We start from the raw sequence: 25,137 nt of genomic DNA, 5'->3' as shown, positions 1-25,137 counted from the left end.
TCAAACATTACAAAATTTAGTTGTTGACTACACTTTATTAAAAAAACAGATCATCCTGATTATACCTCACGGACCTGATAATACTGTACAGCAAGTATCACTATTCAATCTGTAATTTTATATAAAAACTTATAGCACCTAGGAAAATCTACCTTATCCATTTTAATGAGACTTTATAGTTATGATAAAGCACTACAGGTACTGATTTAATCATTAACCATTTGAATTTTATGATAATATGTTTCATTTTAGGTTACATTTGGCTGTAAAACTCAATGCTGTTAAAGATCTCATTAATCAGTATAATGAGGACAATTAATTTTATTATTTTTCCCAGAAATCTCCATAGCGCGATCAAGCCGAGAAGAGAGACGCTGTGGAGGTAAGATTTTATACAGCGACACTTGTTTCCTTTACTGGGGTGTGAAGTAATTGAGGATCTAGTTTTTGGTTGATAAAGGTCTTCATCACCTACTGTACTTTCAAGTGGCTGATCCATGCTGTTATCCATTTTTGCTGATATGATTAAAGATATGTTAGCCTAAGTACAATGTGTAGTTTTGTACTTCAAATGGTAGGAAACCTACAGCAAAATTTTATTTTATATGTCACAATGTATATTTAGTTTAAATGGATATTTGCTCAGAATTGAATTTACTCAGGCGCTCTGTTCTTCATTAATTTAAAGTTCAGCAATATTTCCAGTGAACTTCCACACAGCTGTGTAACTGTTCAATAACTAATTTGTGTCACGCTCCGCAGATTTTAACCTGTTCCACATGATTGCCGTGGGTCTGAGTAGCTCGATACTGGGCTGTCTGATCACTTTGCTGGTGTACACGTACTGCCAGAGATACCAGCAGCAGTCTCACGACGCTACTGTCATCCACCCCATCTCAGCGGCGCCTCTCAACACCAGCATCACAAACCACATCAACAAGCTGGATAAATATGATTCTGTGGAAGCCATTAAGGTGAGTGAGAAATGTGATCTGGGGGACTCAAAGGTTGTGTTTCAAGCAACCAAAAGCCATGTGGGGGTGTAAAACAATCCACCAAAGACACGTGCACTGCTGTCTCCTCTGCAAACGAGGAAGAGATTTGTGTTGTAGGCAGGCTTTGCTGTGCAGAAATGCAGGTGAGGAGAACCATCCTTGGCTGACTTAAAACCTTTTGCATCAGGTGTAGTTGAGTTTAGTCCATTGCCCCATGCAGTTCCGTATGGGCATCTTGGAACTGGCCAATGAAGAAAGGCGGTGTGTTCATAGAGAATTTGGGGAATCCGTCAGCCATCTTTATCGTGCATGCAAATGTTAAAACAAGCGACGTGGGTGAACACAGAACAAAAATACTGATCAATGAATTTGACAATTTAAGGCAAAGCTGTTGATTCAAAATCATACTGAAACTAACACAGATAATAATTTTCCTCAGTTCCCTCTAAGTCATTATCTAAAATACAAATGCAAAACACACTGACTTGGCGTCTGTTTACATGCTATTTGCCTGTCAATGCGCCTTGCCTTAACAGTAAGTTATTCCAGAGGAGTCTGCACTCCTAAGTTCGTGTTTCATTGTGGCTTCTCCTTTGTGTCACAAGTCAAGTCCTGCAAGAAAACCTAACGTGCGGCAGCCTCATCTGTGGAAGCAGCATCCATTCTGGACTGCTGTCATAAATAGGTGGAAGACCTGCTCCAGAAAGCCTGATTGAAAGCAGAGTGGACCAAACAGAATTCACAGATCTTCACAGAGCACCTGTTGTGAGTGACCCTATGCCTGACCTCAACCCCACACCGTTATGAAGCATTCTTGATATTTCATAGGGACTTGCAGATATTGCAGTGAACACTCCTGGACTGGATGGAAGTCATGCTCATGCTGTTGACAGAACACACTGTACAAGGGGGCAGGAGGCATGTTTTGCATCTCCTTAACCCATAAGAATCCTTGCCTAATGTCACGTGGGGTTGAGGAGTGCATTGTCCTGATGCTGTTCCACACTGCCTTGGAGAGTTCTGACAAAGAACCACACACTTCCTGCTAAACTCCAGGACACATTGCTGAAGATCATTCTCCCCATTCCTCTTCACAGCCTGATGTGTCCATACTGTTCCCATTGGATGACCACAGCATGCAACAACCTTTGTCTTCTAACATTGGGATATCAAGGGGCCTGGAGAGTTCCTACTAGCTTTGACCAACATTTCCTCATCTGATTATCCAACCTCTGCCGATTTCCGTCACTTCCTGCAAACCCCTTGTCTGTGGCAGGTCTGCGTCCTGAGTTCTCTTTCCAGACAGCACCATCATCCATGCCATCTAGTAGTTCTAAAACTTGTGGGAAGGCAGTGTAATCATGAATCAGAACTGTACAAATTCATTGTGGTTGCCTCATACAGCTTCATTAAGTTTTTTTTTATTAGATCCATTGATGCACAAATGAATCTCTATTACCAAGGCAACATCAAGCAATTAAGTAATTTTGGCTCGTCTGTGTCGATGTTCTCTTGTACACTGAAAGTAACAACCTGGTAGTAAAACAGTTTCATTTGTCAATGAAGACATCCAAAGTCAAATTACAGTGTAGACAATTATATCATGTTGGAGGCTATGGGTGATGTATTGTAGAAGATGTGCTGTTTTAATCGACAGATATCCAAGCACAATAGTCACCAAAATTTTAATTCTCTTTTGTACCTTGTGCATAATAGGGATATTATTTAGATTTATAGGCATACATATCTTTAGTGGATTGGAAGATTACAAAACTGAGACTTGGTGAAAGTGGTGCAGCATATACTGTGTATTTTAATCATTTAAATTCAGTTCAACAACAGTTTACAGCCTGTTTATCAGGAGAAGAGGACCGATATGATGTACAGGGATGCAGTCCAGTTCCATATTCATTTTACTTTTGTACTTCTTCTATCAGATGAGAAAAGTAGACAAAATAAGAAATGTCAGATGTTAGTTGAAATGTTTCACTTCTGTTTATATCAGCTTTTAATTTTTAACTCAGTTTGACTCATCTGTTCAGAAGCCGTTAATGTTCTTCAGAATTTTTTCACAGATTCTAATTTCAGCATTTTTACATACTTGAGCATTTCTTGTCACTCTGTGATACTTGGTCAAGTAAAACAGTTCAATTTGCTGCTCGTTAATATATGTCCATTTATGACAAACCTTATTACACAGCAGATTCATGGTTTAGACAGTGATGGTTACATTGCATTTCCACTAAAGTTGGGAGATAAATGGACTTCCATTCTGTGCACAGTATGTCATTTGTTAATGTTTTTGCCATTTCCTTAATAGAGATATTTGGGGGGTGTTTTTGAAAGTAGGGATTACCAGTACCTTTTCCTTTTATTACCCCAACATCATGTTCGGTCCATGTTTGCATTCGCAAATTGAATCTCTTGGCCAGGGTTTGCATCTTGTCTGAACCTCAGGCCCCTTAAGTGATGTTACTATATCGGACTCGCAAACATTTTGCTCCTTGTGGTTCTCCACCTCCAGTCAAATCTCAGTGGCTCCGTTTGAAGATGTACAGTAGCAGGTCTAGTTTGGCAGGGGGGTGTTTTTGCATGAATGCAGTGGGGGGGGGGGGGGGATTATGTCATGATAACACCTGTTAACACACCTCTTCCAAACTCCTCCAAATTCTGGAGCAACCTCAGCAACTGTACCAACATTGATCTCGCTAAAACCATCTAGTTAAACTATCCCAAAAGGAGATTTTTGAACGTGGTAATAAGGATCTTGTTATTATGTTATGTGGATTAAAAGATGTGGAGCAAGTTATATTTCTTTGTATGAATGAATTGAAACCAGTTTGATTTGTACAGGGAGCTGTTGCCAAAGAGCAATAGCAGTAGTTGTAGAAGTGAATTCTTTGCCACTTCAGTATCTTTGATATTAAGGCCATAGTGTTATGTATTGTCGACAGTATAATTCAATGTTTTGTTTGCCAAAATCACTGACACTAAAACTCAGTTTATGATGATTCAAGGCAAGCTGCTTCTCACTTTCCATCACCCTGTTATCAATCCTTCCAGCAGACTTTACAGGTGATGCTGAAGGCTAATCCCAAAGCACATATAACTCAGTTTTCTCTTCATAGCTACAGCCTGCCAATTGATGTTGTGTATACATTCGTCACTCAGTTTGCGAAGGCAAATCATTCAAAAATGTTTGATGTGCAAAATTTCAGATTACAAATTACATTCCCATTACTATGTATGTAACTAAAGTCTAGGAAATCACGCAACATTATTCATTGCTACTATTATTGTTAGTCAATTTAAATTAGTACAGTAGCTAAAACTTCTAGTAGTAGTTAAGACAAAATATGAAAAAATTGTAAACAGCTGAACATACACAAGTTCAAGGCAATGCAAATGTCTTTTGATTGATCACCTTTTTCAGTTTGCAGTTTTACAAACAGGAATTTTTTTCCTTGCTTTCTTTGCTTTGTTAAAGTTTTTTGTACATAAAATGTTAAAATATGGAGACTATTCAACACTAAAACTTGTTAAGTAATAATAACTATAATAATAAATAATAATAAACTTTATTTATAGAGCAATTTTCATACAAATAGAAGCTCATGGTGCTTTACAAACCAAGCATAAAAATAAAATCTTGCAATTTAAAGATATACTGTACATTTCAGTTGTAAAAAAAAAGCAATATAAATGCCAATTTATGCTTTAAAAAATAAAAAAATTAGGAAAGTTGTAACAAATAAAAACAATAAAGTATAAATAAAATAGAAAGATCAATACAAAAAACTTAAAAACTAATTTAACTAACAGCTACATTAAAAAGATATGTTTTCAAATGTTTTTTTTTTAAACGGTGAACCGAGCTTGACTGCCTAATAAAGAGTGATAATGAGTTCCATAATTTAGAAGCATAAAAACAAAAAGTGGCCTCTCCACTATTTCTGTATTTCACATGTGGTATTTGCAGATCTTGGGCCACATAAGGAAGATCACAAGTGAAATAGCTATAAAGCTATAAATAGCCGTGAATCACCTTTACTTTGTTCTAGTGAAAATGGCTTTGAACAGTGACAAAACAGTTACTGTATTAAAACATGCTTCATTGTAGCAAAAATGCATATAAATTGAGTGTTCCTAAATTGAAGTGTCAGTGCGGAAAGTTATTCATTTATTTTCACCAGTAAAAGAACAAAATTCTTTTCAAAACAACAGACATTTATGTAGCACCTATGACACTTTACGCTAAAAAAAACTCTGTACTCAGAGGGTAATGAGGACGTTTTGCTAAACTGGCATCTCATGAAAACAAATTGACAAAAATTACATTTTAAAAACATGAAATTGAATGCCACAAATTAATACAATAGTTGTGCCTAGAACTGTAATAATGTATAGTATGTATGGCCACTTGAACTGCATTTAAATCAATTTGTCTGCCACAGTAAGCAAGTTTGACACCTCTGGACTACAGGACCCAGTGCAACCCAGGTGCTCCATCTGACCCCCACAATTAAGAATGAATTGAATTTAAGGCACTAATGCACAGAATACAAAATACCAAAGTAATACATATTGGTGTAATTATGATGAACAGCAATAATCTGGACACCTGTTTGAAAGAGAATGCTGTGCTTTGGAATTAGAGGAAATCACCTCATATCTCCAAGTGATTTGGGAGACAAGTCATAATCACAGTGTTGATACTATTACACTCTGTGTGGTTGAGGAAATCAATGTTGTATTCACCTGATGCATCTGTCACATATTTCTGACACTAATATGTCTCTTTTTTGTTTTCAGGCTTTCAATAAAAATAACCTTATCTTGGAGGAAAGAAACAAATATTTCCAGCCTCACCTTGCTGGGAAGACTTACACTAATGCCTATTTCACAGATCTCAACACCTATGATGACTATTAAAGGGAGCTGTGTTGTGGGATAGAGCACTTTTCTTCTCTCAGATCCCCTGTGTTGAGTGAATCTGTCTTTTTGCTTTGTTGTTGCTAATGAAACTTTTAACACCCCCTTGGAACCTCCTAGTCTTTGGTCATTCTTCACTGCCAAACTAGTAACAGGAAGCCATATACTGCTAAGCAACACAATGAGGACACAACGCTGTCTAAGTGCTTGCAACTAGTTTTACAAAACTCAAAGGAAAGGACATGATGCTCTGTAGCCCAAACAGGAAGCAGGACTACAGAGGACATCTGGAAGAGTAGCTTGTTACACCTCTGGACTCTTCTTAAATCTACTCAAAGAACAAACTTTGGAAGATACCACAAGACTGCTTTGCATGACTTCTCTGACCTCGTTATCTGTTGCTTCATTTATTTGCATGGTTGATTGCATTCCAAAGCACTGCGTTTGCAGTACATGGACTGCTTTGTCTGAGCTGCTGGCCAAGGACACTTCCCTGCCATGTCCCGAGGATTGTCCACAGTGACCCCTGCAGGCCAAACCTGGAAGTGAGTCATGTCTTCAGACAAAGCTAGACAATCAAGATGTAGATATTTAAGTCTCTGGCAAGATGTGTTCATGTTTTTCTGTATTGTATGGGGCCTTTGTTAGTCAGATAACTTACCCGTGGTTAAAAAGCCAGTGTAAAACAGGTCAGATGTACAGTAAACTCATTTTGAACCATGTTTGTGTATTTTGCGTTGTTCAAAGATTCGGGGAGCAGTGCAGCTTTGCTTCTCTGCTGTACACGTGAAACACAGAAAGGGAAACAAACATTTGCATATATTTCTGTGTGAATTGTATGTTATCCATTTTGGGGGAAAAAGGGAACAGAAAATGTAGCTGAAAATAACAAAAAAAAAAACAGGAAAAATCTAAACCAAAGGCTTCACCATCAAGTCTCTTGAAGAAAGCGTTGCAGGTTTCCAGTTATCAAGAATTTATAACCAAAATCTGAATGACCAGGCCTGTTCTTATAAATGTAAGGATAAAGGAAATTAAATCTACACTAGAAGGACTCTTTAGAGTTGTTTAGTCCTCTTGTAACATTTCACTCAAGTTCCTGAGGATGTGGTGTCAATTTCAACAGTACTTAAATCCTAAAAAAGTAAAATACTGCCCCAACGGGAAGAGTCACACCATTCTCACCCCTGAACAAAGGGCTGTCCTTTGGTTTTGTACTTTTTTTATGGAAACTGTTACTCAAAACCACATTACAGTGATCCCAGGCCACGTGCTCAACTTGTTAGCTTCAGTGCAGAGTGGAGAGCTACAGTAATGGGGTGAGTTGAATGTGTTTCTTATATATACCATCACAACCATATAATATAATCACATCGAGTAATAACTATTAAAAATTACAGTCTTAACGTTGTTTTTTCTTCTTGTAGAAGAGCCAGACACTACATCCATCTTAAAAATGCCTCCATCACTATAATCATTAGCATCTGAAAATGGGATATTTGAACTGCCGCAATTGTTTTTCTTGATGCACACAGGCCTTTCCCTAAATATGTTGTTTTAGTAATGATCTCATGGCAAATTATTCATTATATGGTAATTTATTGCAGTGCTTTAAAATCAGTATACAGTTCAACAGTTTGTCCTATGCCCAGTAGGCAGGTGTGCCTTGCAATGTTAAAACCTCATCTAAAACACTAACAGTATTTCATTCTTTATTTAAATATTAAAATAAACACCCAATTTAGTGGACTAACAGGGGAAAAGGGGTGCCTTTTTTTGGCAGCCTATTATATCACAAATGTTTTCACTCCAAAAATACCCTATTATAAATATATATATATATTATGTATACTGTCTATGCTTTCTGGATCTTAACAAAGCTGTTTCTATACCTTTTTATTATAAATAAACACGCTCACATGTCATGTGTCATGAAAACTGTATAGTTTAACACCCATAAGACACTGACCTACCCCTATAGGGCACCACGAATTTTAAAATTCCTGAATTTTAAAACAATTTAGTATTGATTTTAACCTTTTTTTTATTAATTCATTCAAAGTCCAGTACTTCTGTTTCTAGGGATACAATTTCTGCTTATCTGGTTTTGTTGGTCATATTTGAAGTCCTTTAACAGGGTTTACTGCTCTTTTTACACGCTAGCAAAAAGGCTGCAGATTAAACTCCAACACGTATTTTTGTATACCTAGTCCCTTGAAAACTGCAGTCAGATGAAATGAAATAACTATTTTTTAAACCTTTTAATCTTGATCACTGAAACCTCAACTAATGTAAGAAAAGCTGGACCAATCTTACCTCCATAAGTACATACATATGTATGTGAGCTAATTATCTAGTGGACAAAGCACACATGGGTCTTTGCTGCAGCCAACAAACATGTTTTTACATTGGAAAATTAACAGAATTGAAAAATGTGCCATTTGTTCAGTAGGAAAGGTCTCCAGTGAGCTAATGAGGGACCTGCATCTAGTGCTGAGTAAAGAGCAAGCAGAGAAATCTTAACGTGCCCTCTTCGAGAGAGGTCATACTGATGTGAATATTTCCTCTGTGCTTCATCTGATCATTCTTTTCAGGCCTGTCATCATGCTTCTGTCTGCTTTATTATTTGTAAATGGAACAGAAATAATGTCTATCTTGATTGTCACTGTCTGGACTGTATCATCACGCACTGGAATTAAACCTTTCCTTGACACAGCCCTGACGTGTGTAATGCAGAGAAACAACCAGCTGATACTGTATCTGTTTCCAAGCGCTGGAATCGTGCTTTACGGTGACCAGTCATTTTGCTTCTGTGAGAAGGATACGTGAAGGGCACAAGGATACTGAAATCCTTTGTATTCTGGCGTTTCCAACACGAATAAGCACAGCACTGTAGTTTTCTATCAGCCTTCAGTCTAATGCCACCATCTGCGTTAAAGGGTAATTGAGTCTCTGCAATTAATCAGCTCCACTCCATGTGGGCCAGGATTGCTGATTTTGCTGAATTGTGTGATGAGTCTGGGATGAGAAGCAATTTGATGAGACTACCTTGACTTGTGTTTCATTATTAGATTTTTGTCTCAGCCTATTTGGAGGCCAGGAGCTTTTAGATAAGGAAATAATAGACTTCAGTTATATTTACAGTTACTGTATAAACTGTTCAAAACTATTAAATAATTCTGTACTTTTTCCCCCCATTTGTTAACAAACTGGTGTTAGCGTGCAAAACAACATAAACAACAAAAATGTTTCAACTCCGGACTTTAATAGTTATCCAATAGCTCACAATATTACTGAACATGAATTTAATTTCAGTATAACAGTTTTATTCATTTCCCAAGAGATCAAGAGATACAGTATGAAATGTTTGACTAAAAGGTCCGTAATCACTAACTTCTTTAGTTTTAATATCATTAACTTTGTTTCAGACAAGAAATTAAAGACTGATTGCTTCAACATTTTATTGTAAATGTCATGAAATAATAAAATAATAAATAAAATATCTTAGGTGTAAAGTTTTACATTTTGTGTATAATGAGTAGTTTATCACATGCATGTTTTCTCATAATTTCTGTATTCACTGTGTACAGTATATGCAGTAGGTAGTGTTAAATTCTTTTGGTTTTGAATGTTAAAGTGCTAATACAGGTGCACTCACTGGGTACTCTAGCAGGGACAGAATGGCTGTCTGTGATGTCCATCGTATACGACAGAGACTTCTTCACATTCAGAGTGTGAGAAACCAGCTGGCACGTTGCAGCCACATCGCGTCTCTGCACCTGCTGTTCCCAGACTTTCAGGACCTGAACTGACCGATGAGCCCCTGAGGTTCAGTGTTGGTAGTGGACCGCACACACCCTTCTCCAGGTTCTTTCTTTAATTTCCCTCACATCACCTTTCTCTGTACCACACTAAATCATACAGCTGGACCTGTCGGCTCAGACTAATTCAGAGTTTCAAAGCTTTAACTTTTATTCCAACTGCATGAGGGAGCTCTGCCACTGAATCCGTTCCTTCTCCTCCCACAGTTTGGACTGATGGCTTGTGTTCTGCATTTCTACTTTGCTTACTGTGCCAAACAATCACAAAACAATACTTCAAGAAAACATGTTAGAGGAAGGAAGACATGTCCCTTAGCAGTTTGGTACAGTAAACTGTGTTTTATCTACAGAGGATCATTGCAGATGGTATAAATTGGCTCTCTGATTGCAGGGCACTGACAGAGCCTTGCGTGTCACAAACAGTGCGGAAGATCCACAGATGTGACCCATTCTGCTACAGGACATTATAAAGAGGAAAATCATTTTCACTCAAGGGAAGGGAAGAACCTTAACCATCATTATTTATTACACAATTTAGGGTCTTAAACAGAAGAACACATGGTGAGATTCTAAAATTTACAAGAGTTTTAAATGAACCCGCCAATGATGATCTATAAAAAAATACTGCAGAATATACTGTATAATGTTATATTTACAACACCACAATCAGAATCTTTAAAAATCTCAACTAAAATCTGTTTATGCACATTGCATAGTCCTGATTTAAAAAAAAAACAGATGTGAGTTTACTTGATTATTCTGTGGTTTTATTGTTTAAGACCACACTGTTAATAGGCTGATTAGGATTTACTATGTTCATAAACTGAAAAGTTTTTCATTCAGTCCATCTCATTTACATAACCAGTCATGCAATTACCACATCACTATATGGCAGAATATGTATTTTGCTGAGAATTCACTGATATGCAGTCTTCTATAATAATTATTCCTTATGCTTACTGTAACTAGCGCTTTTCTGGACACTCCACTCAGAGCTCTTTACAGGTCATGGGGATCCCCTTCACCATCACCAGTGTGTAGCCTCACCTGGATGATGCTCCAGTACTCTCCCCACTCACCAGCTCTCAGTGGGGAGGAGAGCAGAGCGATGAAGCCAGTTCATAGATGGGGATTGGTAAAGGCCAATGGGAAATTTGGCCAGGACGCTGGGGTAACACCCCTACTCTTTTCAAGAAACACCCTGGGATTTTCATTAAACAGAGAGTCAGGACCTTGGTTTTAAGTCTTAGCCAAAGGACTGCGCCTTTTTAAATGTTTTCTACTCCCTCTTTACAAAATGTTAAAAAGATGTTCTACTTCTTATCAGCCCCATCACAATCCACTTACAGACTAACGTGGCCAGCTGCCATTCATGCAAGCGAATTGTGTGAGCAGGTGTGCCGCACCCACCAGAATGTGTGTGCATACAGTATGTGTGCACATGGGACACAGGAGGCTGACAGAATGCTCTCAAGAGAGCAAAGCAGCAGGGATTCTGGAGCCACAGGCCAGCAGCACCGATGGCCTTTCAGACATCAGAATTCTGGAGCCAGGATTGTGAAACCTGCAACAGCTCTGGACCACTTTACCAGCACCAGGCTGTCTCTCCTCATGCCAGCACCTTTTCTACATCTTGATCGTGATCCCTGGCAAAATTCAAATATTCAAATTCAAACTTCTCTGCCTTTTGTTCTCCTGTGCCTTATTTATGTTCTGCTTTCTCTCTCTCTCCCTCACACCTGAAGAAGGCTTCTTTTCATCCCTCTCAGCCTGTTCCTTTGGAGCCTGTGCAAGCTAACACAGCTTCCTACTCTAAAATATAAAAATGATTCCAGAGTTCTTTCATTCTGAGCTTAGTTTTAACCTAACGTTTCCCCAGCTGTTGCTTGCCTGTTCAGCCACGTGTTCTTTCAGCAACAGGTTTTCTTTTCAGCACAGAGAAAATCACAGTAAGACCTCTTCAGAGACACTGTGTTGACCAAGTTAAAGGCATAAGATGCCCTGGTTAGAAATTATGTCCCTCCTATTTGTGTCAAAATCATCAGAGCTTCCAAAATACTTTTGGCACAAAGTTTGCAAACCTTGCACACATACTGTACAGTTTGCTTCAGTCCCACGCATGCAGGCTGAACTATATGACATCCTGCAGAGTGATTGATTTTACCTTACTGTCATTATCACATGGCATGAGTCGTGCATTTCATGTTTGGAAGTTGTTCAATCACGGACTGCAATTTCAGACAAATATAAACTAACATTAAGCAAAGCAAATGAATAGGCTATGCTCTGCATGATAGGCATATGTAAACTTTGCTTCAACACTATCTTTGCTGCACTAAAGCATGTTCTTAGTGTAAAGTTTCGCAAGAATAAAAATGTACACAGTTGGTATTTCAGTGACACAAACATTCAAGTTTCTAACTCAATACTTTTTTCTTTTCATCTTCTTTTCTGCTGTATCAGATTTTTTCCAGTTGACATGTGACAACTGCAAGGTGTGAAGGCTAACAGTTACCACAAGGAAACAGAGCCTGGTACAATCCATCGCAAAGTGCTTCATTTCCTTTTGGTTTCTGAACTGTAAGTTACCCAGGATGGCTGTGTATAATGCCATCAACAGTCGGGCTACACACAGAAACACCCGCTAAGCAAAAGGGAGAGCTCGGTAATGGAAGTCCTACCATCTTGCTTTCTGAGCAGCCAGCATGCTTGTTTGTGTTTGCAGTTTCCTTTGTTATTCTAAGCAAACAAGAAACAGCTGTCCCTGTGACTGGAAGATTGTCATTATTTATCAGCCATTTGTTTAAAATCCTGCATGTAAAGAACACAAATTCAATTCATTAAAGCATGTGTATGGTTTAACTGATTGATCTGCAATTTCCCTCACAGGATCAAGAAAGTATCTGTCTATTTACTATGTAATATCTGAGTAGCAACACAAAAAAGCATTGAAACTTTCACAAGGTACCTTTCTTCTCCTCTGGGGGTTGAGAGTGTTCAGCCATCATGGCTGGACCTGGAAAGCACACTTTATTAATGTGTACCCTGACTGGGGATTGGTGCAGTTTGTGACAAGACATGCTATAGCGACTGAAGCAACACAGGGCACTCGCACTGCTAAATGTTTTAGATGACCGATCGAATTCAGAGCATTTCTTTCAGAACTGAGAGTTTATACATCACAATTTTGAAATTTGCATGTGCATGTTTAAAGTTTGATCTACCCACAGCTAACCAAAATCCATAAAAGCAAATAAAGTATCTCAGTGTTTGAAGATGGGTATTTAAAGTAAAGAGAGAAAAAAAAACAAATCAGCTCTGGGTGGCAAAATAATGTTTCACAGGACAGAAGAGTGTAAAAGTGTAGAGTAGAGGAGATTAAATCAATCAGGAGGTTATTTTGCAGATCCTGTCGAAGAGGAATAATGACACATTAAGCTTGTAAACCTTTGAAAGCCTGTTATGTGGCAGTTTCGTATTCTGCTCAAACCATGATTGAGTTTTTTAAAGTCTTTCTTATGCCTGGAGATGTTTTATAAGGATGAGAGTTGAGGAATTTCATCCCAATTCAAGCACCGTCCTTGTGGTAAGATTTGCTGCTGTGGCTGCATTATAGTCTTAGGCTGACAAAGTGTTTGTGTGTGGGTGTGTAATGAATTCTATACAAACATGTTGGACAAACAGTACAGTACAAATCTGTTTTTTTCAATAAGGTATTCTATTTTTCTAAGAAAATAATGTTTCACGAGTCTTCCGTACTTCATGTGCTAACAGAATGTTTTCAAGGATTTGGATTATTGACCCTTTCATTTGGCTTCTCTCTCCTCCCGCTATGCATTGTGAACCGGCAGTCTGAAGAAAGCCTTCAGGACCAAGAGTTCACAGACAGAATTGCAAATGCAATGACTTGAGGAATGAAACAGGGCTGGAAGTGTCACCACAAGCTTGTTAAAATTAATTGAGGCAGCTGGAAGCCCTAACAAGTATTGTTTTCATCCACTTCCAAAATGTTACCCAGCATACAACATACTATAACACTTTTTTAATTGATTTTTTTCCAATACTTAAAGTTGGATAAATATCCCAAATGTATTCAGTTTTAAATGTATGCCAATCTTAAAAACAAATATGTAAAAGTCAGCAGAAACTCTTCACATAGTACGTTCTGAAAACTGAACAGCAGAAGAGTGAAGTAACCTCTTGCACAGAAGAAGAGAGCAGCAGGACATCAGACATCTGTTCTTCATGCTGTAAAGTTTTAGAGCAGATCCCATCTGGATCGGCCTTCAGTCTGCCAATCCTGAGGACCATCTGAGAATTAATTCTCCTGTTCTTTTTCTCTGTGAAAAACATTAAAGATTGAACACTGGTTTTATCACGTTATAAAGGAACGCAGTGGATTTAGTATTTAAATTATACAGTCTGTTTGAACTTGGTCATTTACCTGACATGAAAAGGAAAAAGCTTAGGAGTTCCTGTTAAGAACAGAAGAAAGGTTATAGGTGACAGGAGGGCTTTTGTCCCATCTGACTCGTTTGGTAGTTATTTGATCCAAGGATCTCATCCAGCTGTTTCCTGACAGATACCAGGACACAGGCTACAAGAACGCGTCTGAGTAAAGCATACAGGTGGAAACTATGTGAAAGTGCATTTTAAACTGAGATCATGAGGCACTTCTTTCCCCGAAGGGTTTTGGGAATATGGAACAATCCACCCAGCCATGTTGTTGAAGCGGATATCCTGAATATCTTCGAGGTCTGGCCGAATGTGATGTCGATAAGCTACTATCAAACAGACTGGATAGGCCAAATGACCTCGACTCACTTATAACCCCTCTTACGATATATTTAATGCTCTCTACACACACAGGGACAGGGGTTACAGCGCCGCATATTCACTACCACACAGACACGAAAGGAAGAGACTGTCTCCCAGCCTCCGCCCTACAGTATACAGTATATACACTCCCGTAGTCCCGTCCCCAGGCGCTGTTCTCAGCCCGCCTTGCGTGAGCAGGGCTAAAGCGGCCTGCGTGGCACTACGGTATACTTTTGAGGTTAATGGAGTACAGAACAGCACAGTGCACAAATACATTAGGATGTATACTGTAAGTAAAGAATTAAAATAGGATTGTATAACATTCTGCTTGAAACTGACAGGCTTGTCATTCTGAGGGTCGTCAGCTGGAGATGTAGAGTATAAAACTGCACGTTTTCACAAAAGTCATACTTCAGAGTACAGTAGCTTGTATTGGAAGCAACAATTACTGAATGAATGCGAGTATTTTCTTCTTTGCAAGTCTTCGGACAAAGACATTGCTACGGTCAGTTTTTTTTCTCCCCTCCCGTGCGGGGGTCCATTTTTGGAGGTGGGTGTGTCCCTACATTGGCTAAGAGAGCGGTCCGGTTTTAAAATGCCGTGACGGGCCGTCCGGAGAAAGGTAGAAGAGAGGTGTGGGAGAAACTACGGCGAATTTTGGTGAGACTTGGTTTGTAGTTTTTGGTAAACGCGAGATTTGTCGTGTTTGTTTATTTGGCTGTGGTGGGGATCGGAATTGTTGTGGCTCTTGTGTGGTATTTTTTTGTTTTGTTTTGTTTTCCGTTACAGCTTAGTTTAGTGTCATAAGTTAGCTTGTGGAAAACTTTTCTTTGGCTTTGCCACCCCCTTTTTCTCGGGAGAGAGGTTTAGAGGGTATCGGGTTGTAGGAAAGTGTAGTGTTTGTTTTTTTGTTCGTGTATTTCCGTCTGTTTTATCAATGGCTCATATGTTAGTCCCCCTTTCGCACCTAGACTGAGCCATATTGGGGACGTAACAGACGTACCATAAATTGTTTGGGATGGACAGCGGACATGAGCATAGACTTAAAGGAATGCAGACTTATCAGTTGTAGCTCGCATACAATCTTCCATTTTATCTTTCTATGTTAAAGTCAAAAGAACTCGTATAATAAATTGTGGTTAACTTTATCGTCAAGCAATTAGTCCCTGTTGCATAGACAGGCGCTGGAGAAGGGTGTTGCTCTGTCTGCACATTTCAATGTGTACTGCTGAAAGAAACTTTCAAAGTTCTGATGTGTCAGACAGACCCAGCTTCTAAAGTTGTCCCTTCTTTAATAATTGAAAATCCAAAACATCCCAGATGGCTTTGTCAGCCTCAGTCAGCTGTTGAGCTGTCCCCTTATGAGCTGTGAGTCGCCTGCTGACGTGACCGGCCAGTCGCCTCCCAGGCCCTGCACTGCAGAGGAGCCCTGACCAGACAAGGGCAGGCACAAATCCCACATCTCTGTGATCCCACCACGACGATGCACTTTTGGCAATTCGCCCTAGCAGTCTGGATGCAGGGCGTACTCTCTTTCTCTCGAGGACACAGAGAAACCAGATGAAAGAAAAACCATCACCTTCTTCAACGTATTTGGCAGTACTCCAGTTTACCTTTTCTGAAAAATGTGGCTAAACCATTATTAATTTAAGCATGGGCTATTAATTTATGAAGACCAAGAAAGTAACGGGACATTTTTGTGATTGTCTAGCACAATGTTTTCATTTTTAATTTTCACAGACATTGTACTGTATATCCAACATTGGTAGTGTATTGCACAGAAACTGTTTTGAGTGTTCTTTCTATTGAAACTACAAATATTTATCCCCACTATTGTGCAGTATTTCACTGAATAATTTGTGCTACCCAGCATTAGTCTGGGAATAAACACTGCATCAAACAAAGATGGTTATTCTACACAGCCAGCCACCAGTGTTCTTCTGAAACTGACAGATCTTCTGCATCAAAAGCTTATTTAGAGCTCCGGTGGCCCCAGCTGTAAAGTTAAAAAAGCACAGTGCAAAATGCAGTTCTTTTCTTTAAAGAAAAATCACTAAAAATAATTTATGCATTCAACACCTCTTATCCATCTTTACAGCTACAGTACTTTATGTCAGACTCAAGGAAGGACACCCAGACTTTGGACAAAACACTCATATTTCACCTCAATAAATCAAATCTAAATGCTTACACATGACTTTTAACCCACGGTAGCTGGAAGAAAGACAAATGACATGACCTTTTTCCAAAGTCTCCTTCGTTTTGAGTGGTAGAGAAGATGTAATGACGTTCCAAACTGTTACCAGAAGTTCTCTGAACTGTAGGATCCATTAATCAAAGGTGCAGCCTGTGAACTAAAGTGCAGTATCTTCATTTTTAAACACCTGTGCCCCCCAGGACTCTCTTTTGCTCTTCGCCAGCAAAGGTTTAAGATGGATATACTATATGTCCAAAGGTTTACAGAAGACGCAAATAAATGGTTTCTTAAAGTTGATCAAGGCCCCCCACTGTCTATGGGTTTCATGTTTTTCAATCCCTCAGTTTGTGTCTGTTGACATTCAGATGCCCACAACAACCCAAATGTATAACACAAATTAAGCAAATGAGCACAAAAGACGGAACACAAAATGAAATGGATGATCCACCATCAACATACAAAAACTACAGGTGCCTGAAATAAAAACCAATCAAATATTTTATAAAGTGTACAACTTGTTCTATAAGGTAAAGGCAGTTTTTAAATTCCTTGCTTCACGTACTATAATCTTCTTTACAGATCTGGGTAGATGCTGTGTAATAAATGTGGATTTGCTAATTGTTGATTATATTAAATGAAAGAAAAGAAGGGGGGGAGAGAAAAGCAAAAAAGTGGAGAGGGGGGAAGGAGGAAGAGAGGGGAGGGATGAGGGGAGAGGGCTGGTTTCAAGAGGAGATGATGCTGCTCTGTTTGATCGGTCGTTCAGGCTGTGGAAGTCCAATCCCCTCCTCAGCAGCTGCAGCTCATGTACAGTACGAAAGTTGTGCTCTTTGAAAGGGTTCAAGGGTGCAATGTTCTTAACTGAGAAAGAATCGCATATCCTGAATTAAAAACCAAACAGGAAACTGAAACTGCTGTGTGGTCTGTGACCGGGCAGATGGAAACAAAGGGATGGAGAAGGGAAATCCATATTTTACATACAGTACCACCGTGAAACAGCCTCTTCTGTGGAGAGCATACACTTAAAGGCACAGAACCAATGGGGACCCTTTTCTAATCGCAGAGACACAGTGGAAAATATTCCTGAACGTTTCCTTTTTTCATTTCATTTTTAATCGTTAATTAAGAACGTGTCCTCCCATGACCGTGGTGCCCTGGTGGAGTGCCCATATGTACTGCATGGTACATGAGTGAAAACAGTCTGACTGACGCATTTTGCCCAAGGGCACAACAGCAGATACCAGCCAGGATTCAAACCCACAACCCTTTGCTCTTGAGTCCGGAGTGTGAATCAATGCTCCATGCTGCTGCCCCAGGCTCTTGCCCCAGGCTCGCCGTGGGCATGTTAAGCATTAGAGCCAGAGAGACAAGCCCCCTTGAAGGAGTCAGTTTCCTCTTTACTGCACAAGACAAATCCAATCCACTTGCTCAGGGCTGAACGAACATCACTACACTATGAGCTTCAAGTCAAAGCAGACTAACAACTACCAGCTGTGGACAGACAGGTCAGTCCACGTTTGCAATAAAATACTGGCGAGTTCCCCGACTTCCAATGTCTTTACCTCTGCTGAGGAAGCGGGTGGATTCTAGATTCTGAACAGTTCTCACCAGTGTCCTTGGACACTTTCAGTCTGTGCTGTCCTAATTCACTCATCTGTAAATCAAATTTTTGAGCTTTAAAAGTGACCCTGCGCAGCTGGGAGGAGCAGTAGATTGGGCTCACCTGGAGACTGGGGTATAAAATGGAGCCAAGGCAGTGCTGGGGTTTCTTTGTGTCAGCAAATTTAGGACTGGGGTTGGCCTGAGTCTTAGAAGAATCAGTGACACATCTCTGGGTAATGTCAGAACATGCCATTATCTGTTTTTAATTTTCATTTGTTAAAACCTGGAACTTGTCCTGTTCTGGTTAAAAACCTGTATTATCCCACCTTTGTCTAGGTTTGGCAAATGGTTATATTATTCTTCAGAGATGTAATGAAATCCTGTAACTGTGTGTTTCACAAGAGAGACATGATTTTGTACTATTCTCCTAGAAATAAGGGGAGGTTGTTGTTGTTTTCTAGAAAATCTGTGTAACCTCCCCAGTAAAGGAAGTTATAACTGCTTGCTCTCCTTGCCAACCATGCAACACTAGGGATGTGCTAGACGATGAAGCCTACAATCATGTGACTTGTCAAGATCAGAAATGTGATGATGTCTGCTGTGTGTGAATTTGCCCAGGTCCTGGGGAGCATTGTCAAGTCTTCAGCAGAGGGTGGTTCCTGACAGATGCGCTGTTTGGAGGATTGTGCTGGCGGAAGCGGGACACCTGCCCACAAGCCCACGGCACCTGGGATACAGGTAATTCCCTGATCCTGGTCACTCCAGGAAACAGGAGTGTGTTGTGTTGTCATTGGCTGTTTTTACATTACTATTCTTGAGAATGGTTATACTGTAATTCGTTCATTCACACGGTGTAATTTAGTACTTGGGTCTCTTCCTTTGGTTTATATTACAGCTTGTTTTTTTTAGGGGATTTTGAATTAGCTGCCATTCATTTGCCCAATTCACAAGGCTGGGAACAATTCACTTGATGTTTTAAACTGCACACATTTGTCAAAATAAAACAGTTTTCCCTGTGAACGTTCAAAGTATGTACTGGGAGGAATTAAAACGCAACAGAATGCTATTGGTTGTAATAAACACGTTGTGATTTAAATGCATCTCGGTATAGAGTAGCACATGGTGGCTGCCCACTGAGTGTTTTGTTGGTCTTGTCACGGCGTGTCAGTTCGTTAACGGCTGTGGTGCCCCTGATGAGCTGCTGTAGGTTTGTGATGTATAGAGCGACATGCTGCTCTCTTTTATTGATTGTTGGACAAAAATCTATTATTCACAGATGTTCAAAGTCCTATTTGTGCTTTTACAAATTGTATTTCCAGTTATGGTTAAAATCATGATTGTACCTGTTTGCTTGGAATTCTTAGAGGAATATCATACATCTGTGATGTTTATTTACTTGTAAAACTCATCTTAATTTTTGAGCTTTTAAAATGACTTCTTTTGTGGAAAAAACAATTACAGTTCATAGTTTTCCAAGCTTAGAAAATAACTTGTACATATAAGCTGCAGTAACAGTGCTAAATAATAGTTTTTCAAGTGATTGTTTGTCAATATGTATTTAGTTCTGTAGTTTTGAAATTGCATAACACATATATGCAATATATAATTTGTGACAAATATCTGTTTCAAATAAATACATATCTAGTTACAAATATGATCCATACAATTATAACAATTTATTTTGACTGGTATTTTCCTGTATTTAATATGCAATAAGACTAGTTTTATCCTCTCATTGTAAGTGTACTATGAAAAGCTATGAACTGGAATGTTTTGCATAGTTTAGGAAGAGGACACGTAGAGCTATATGATGGTAATTCAAAATAGAATCAGATTTTAAAGTACAGTATATTGTAAAGCATGTATAACCTACTGCAGATCTGGGACTGTACTATACTGTATACATATTGCTGAGGCAGTCTAATGAATGCCTTCAGGAAGAGCTTGCTGTGTGTCAGGGAGCTGAATGGCTCAGCTGGCAGTTCAGTGTCTGACTGCCTGTTTTAATACCTTTGCTGTGAGTGAGTTCTGTGCTGGAAGGCCTTATTCCTCTGATGAACACTGGCTGTAAGAGACACCGAAGAACTGGTCTGTGGAGAGAGCACCTATTCTAGCTATCATTCCACTAGCGTCCACTGTATTGTAAATTGTGCTCCAGAGCACTCTTTGGAGTTGAGCAATTTCACATATGATTTTTAACATATGAGAAATTATTTAAAATCAAGTGCTTTTCAGGAATAACGATGGTTGTTGTCTTCACACTCCCATACAGTATAGGTGAATGCAACTTGTGGATGAAACATTTTGTGCAGCAAACATTTTCTTGCTTGTAAACTGGTACCTTATTGTTCAGTTTCAAGACCTTTACTGCATGGCATTCTTTACTTTTTAGTTTTTTAGCTTTTTAGTGTTCTGAGCTTGTTTTCTGCACCTGCAACTACAACAAGCAACTGTATGTTGAATAGAATATATCCAGAACCTTAAGTCATAATGCTTCAAATCCCAAACTCCCAGCCTGTGACTGCAAATGTCTGCACCCAGTTTTGGAGGCCCATGGTGTTGCTTGGCTGGCCTTACCATCTGTTTTCATTTGTGTGGCATTTCATTCCATGCAAGATATATTTCCTCACACAAAAAATATAGGTTCCAGACGCCTTTAGTGGCATCTCAGGTATCAAATGACAGCATCAGGAAAATGAGAACAAATAGTTTGGGGGGAAAAAAACAGTAAAGATGAAACCTTCGTGAGCATAAATCATGAAACATATTGGTGCAGAAACAGAGTGCTACAACAGAACCATTTTTCATTAGGGGTTTCTATGGTTTCATTTAGAAGCACGCTGGGAGAGTCATAAAACTGGAAATAACCAAAGGGTTCACACATTGCCACACCATAGAGTGCAGTTTAGCCATGATTTCCAGAATATCAGGTTTTAATAAATATTAAAAAATGTTAAAACTTGTTTCAACTCCTATACCTGAAGATTTTGTAAAATATAGTATATTGATGTTCTTTGTTTGATTTTTTTGTTTAGTTAAATTTTAGTGTGCTGTGCATTGAGATTTTGTTTATGAAAGATTCTTCATAAAATAAGGTGTAATATTGTTATTTACACTGCAGGCCTGGGAATCACAGCTCCTTGTGATCAGGAAGAGACTAACCTGCAAAGCGACTAGACTACTTCTCAGTAGCAGCAGGAGATATTATAAATGATAGGAAAATTCTTATATTTTTCTTGATGACTACCATCCTGGAATTTAGCAGCTGATTGTTTTAAAAATTGTCACCTTCCTGGTCCCCGGAGATCTTTCTACACATACTACTTTCTCAGCATAACGGATATTTAAAAAGCACAAGCTCTGCACAGTGACTCCAAACTGATTTAAATTGCCATTAGCATTATGTTTTTAGAAAACTAAACACCATGTGTGGTCAACTACATAAATGAAAGGAAAGAAAAACTGACACCTTGAAATCCACATTTGTAATTTCTCACTCAGTCTTTATCACATTGATAGGAAGAATCTATCAAAGGGAGAAGGAAGGAGAATTGTTATGGAAGAAAATCAGGCGTAAGGATTCAAAGGAAGACTTGTTCTTGTTTTATATGATGGAGTGCAGGCCACAACCCACATATACACTAGAGAACATTGCCATACACATAGTGGTGGTTACCAAACAAGAGAAACACGTAAATGAAAGCAGTCTATTTGAAAATTCAAATCTAAAATTTCACATCCAATTAATTTAACTACACATAACATCAATGCAATATGTTGAACTTTGTATCGGAGATAGGCATCCACAATAATAAATTAACTGAGGATAAATTACAGCACAGATTTTCTTTGGAACTGTGCAACCTGAACAAATAGCCACAGGAAGCAGCTCATGTCTATGCATGAACATGTTATGGGACTTTACTCTGGCATAGGTTTTTGAAAAGGAGAAAACTGTAGAATCAATTTAATATGCTACACATCAATGCATTCCTTAATGCTAGTATTATTAAAACTTTCTTATAAACAGTCATCTGTTTATATCTTCTATCCTTTACCCAATAAAAACCAGCCATAGAAAAACCGGTTTGTGTCCAAATAGCAAGTATGCTGCTTGTTTAAATCCTTGCTTAGACTTCTATGTAATTGCATAGTGATTACACAGTAACTATATACAATTTAAACACCCAAAACTAAGCAAATGGAATGCTTGTATGAACCTGTACCTGTATTTCCAAATATTTTAAAAGATTCCCTTACAGTACAGTATTAAATCTTAAGTTGATATTCTTGCCTGACAGAGAAATACTAAAGTCGGGCTGGTTTAACCAGTTTTTCATAGCACTGGCTGACGACTTTCATCTGAAGCCAGTTATTTCCAGGCACATCTTGTTAGATTGTCTCCGGTCACAAGCAGTGGTCGGTCAATCTCACTGTGGGCCCTCGGAGTTCTTCTTCTCATGTGGCATACAAGACGCAGCAAGGAGATTGGGTTTCAGCCCAAACCCCATATCATCCTGTCCATCTTCCAGAATAGCAAAGTCAACGTCTGACCTGAAAACTGCACCTAAGACACCTGCCGTCCTCCCATATGGACAGTCTTTGTATATTAAAGGAAAAGCAGAGGTACATCTCACCTTTTTAACTGCATGTTTTCTACAAAATGAAGAAAACTCATCTTTATTTTTTGTCAACAGCAGCAATAGTTAACTTTCAGAGAGCAAAATAATTTGGTGTGATACATATGCTGACAGAAACTGTAATGTGTTTTTAAAAAAGCTCATTGTTAACATTTTTTTCTAGACTGTTAAATTGGCATATGTTATATACAGCTTGGAATGTACAAAAGAGTATCAAATTTTCCTAACTTGCGGATATCAAGCCTCTGGGACTGGCTTAAAAAAGATTAGTGTAAACTGTGTAAGGTATGGAGAGCTGAAGCAAAAATTTACTGTACGTTGCATTAGTAGACAGACTGAGGAGACTGTGTGGAAGACAGTTTAAAGGAAATCCTTGTTATTGTCAGCCATACAGTGTTTGGGTTTATTATTAACAGAAACACAGTGGGCAGTCAGGCTGTTGAAACTGGGACAATGAATGATATTCATGTAACAGGTACAGTAGGTAGGAAAATATACCATATTTATTTTGTCTACTTGCATTTCAGTGCCACTGAGAAACCAGAAAATTTTTTTTTTTCATTGAGCCTGAATGCTTTTTACTCATAAAAATGGAATATTTTCGTAGAATTATTCCTTTATTTTCTCAGTTACAGTTTCACCTTGTGAAATTAATCATGTGTTGTCTAGGAACTGGGATTTAGGTACACTCAGAGACTTGCATTTTTATATACAAATTAACTTTCAGTAAAATTAAATGTTTCATGTAAAATATAAAATCACAAAATGTCCTCATTTTGAAAAAACAATTAAAGCTGTACTTTAAAGAAATGTATGATGTATTTGAGTCCACCCACTGCCATAGACACAGCCAGGGAGAAAATAAGAACATAAAGTTTGAAAATGAGGAGCCTATGTAGCACATCGAGCTCAAAGGAAGCACAGACCCGCGGTACAAGCTGTTCGCTCTGTAGTGAGAAAAAACGTGGTTTTGCAATGTCTGAATTGAACAAGGTGGGATTTCACTGGGCACAATGGGCTCTTCTGCTGCTGTGAAGGCTTGGAGTGGGATGGTGATGCCAGTTTGAGTTTCTTTCTCCGATAGAAGAATGTTGGCATTGTCTTGTTTATAGATGGTACAGGCTGCATTTTCTGTCCACATTTTTCTGGTGCACATCTGCTGACCACCAGTAGGAGTCTAGCTAACTGAGTGTTATGAATTCCTTTTCTGTGCCTACTTATTTTGCTAAAATATCACTCTTGGAACTCATTGATCACTTCCAGTGCATGACTGGGATAAAGTAAAAGTCTGGTCAGACGAGTCTGTGTGGGATTTTCAGCACTAATAGAGGACAATGTGTCCTAAGAGGAAAAGGAGAGAGAGAGCGCAATGTGTCTTTACACTCGGCAGTGAAACATGGTGATGGTTTATAAGTGCTTGGGGGTCTTTTATCTTCCAATGGTGTTGGCAAGTTATTGTAATAAAAATGGAGGGCATCCTCACTAGGGAAAACAGAAGCCAATTCTCCAGCATTATGCTGGACCATCTGGAAGGAGATTAGGTCAAGGCTTCACTTTTTAGCACAGTGCCATAACAGTAAAAAAAATATTTAGCTAACTAAGACCAAGCTGGAGATTTTACATTGAAGTTGTGGCCTCCACAGACTCTGGATGTCAATCTAATCAGCTCTATCTGGGCTTACATGGTCTCAGAGCAGGGAGAGAGAATGCTAAACAGGTATGGACTTTGCAATGTTCATCAGGACCTTTGGAGAAATACTGCCAAGGGTATCGAGTATTGCAGACTACCAAAAAAAAAAATCAAAGGAATTTAAGAATAGTCATCTGGTTTAGTCTGAATGTACTGTAGTAAATCATATTTAGGATCATTTGTTATATAGAAATTAAAATGCATCTACTGTAACACTTTGTTTTTAACTTTTGAAGAGTATTGTACAAGACATCGTAACAGAACATTATGGAATGTGAAATCTGTCAAGAAATTGATCCTGATCTGGAGTTAAATAGCCCCTGGAGATTAACATTTCTACCCTATCATGAACCCTATCATAGTGAACATTACACTAGGGGCAGCACCGTCACTCACAACTGCTCTTAAGGTTGGTCAACTCTTAGCACTCGTGAAATCAACC

At 38.8% G+C, this 25,137-nt stretch overlaps 1 protein-coding gene and 1 long non-coding RNA gene across 4 annotated transcripts in view; both read left to right on the top strand.

Moving 5' to 3' along the window:
• The window catches only part of sema5a (sema domain, seven thrombospondin repeats (type 1 and type 1-like), transmembrane domain (TM) and short cytoplasmic domain, (semaphorin) 5A), a 129,030-nt gene extending 122,381 nt beyond the window's left edge, over positions 1-6,649 (top strand). Inside the window, exons 20-23 of one of the 2 annotated variants that reach the window (XR_015941040.1) lie at positions 338-382; positions 763-974; positions 2,093-2,271; positions 5,808-6,649. Coding sequence is in view for 1 of the 2 variants with exons in the window: in XM_088644233.1 (XP_088500359.1) it covers positions 338-382; positions 763-974; positions 5,808-5,927 (377 nt within the window). In the remaining variant the exon portion in view is untranslated. The remainder of the gene's footprint in view (positions 1-337; positions 383-762; positions 975-2,092; positions 2,272-5,807) is intronic. The other variant, XM_088644233.1, reaches the window with a different exon arrangement.
• An 8,227-nt stretch (positions 6,650-14,876) lies between these two features.
• The window catches only part of LOC148657685 (uncharacterized), a 73,336-nt gene continuing 63,075 nt past the window's right edge, over positions 14,877-25,137 (top strand). The window contains exons 1-2 of one of the 2 annotated variants that reach the window (XR_015941045.1): positions 14,877-15,226; positions 18,984-19,103. This is a non-coding gene — a long non-coding RNA (uncharacterized LOC148657685). The remainder of the gene's footprint in view (positions 15,227-18,983; positions 19,104-25,137) is intronic. The other variant, XR_015941044.1, reaches the window with a different exon arrangement.

This window comes from Lepisosteus platostomus, chromosome 8 (assembly GCF_059453375.1).
Source record: "Lepisosteus platostomus isolate fLepPlt1 chromosome 8, fLepPlt1.hap1, whole genome shotgun sequence".
Classification (NCBI taxonomy): Eukaryota; Metazoa; Chordata; class Actinopteri; order Semionotiformes; family Lepisosteidae; genus Lepisosteus; species Lepisosteus platostomus.
The sequence above is the reverse complement of the archived record's forward strand: the minus strand, read 5'-3'. Positions and strand labels throughout refer to the sequence as shown.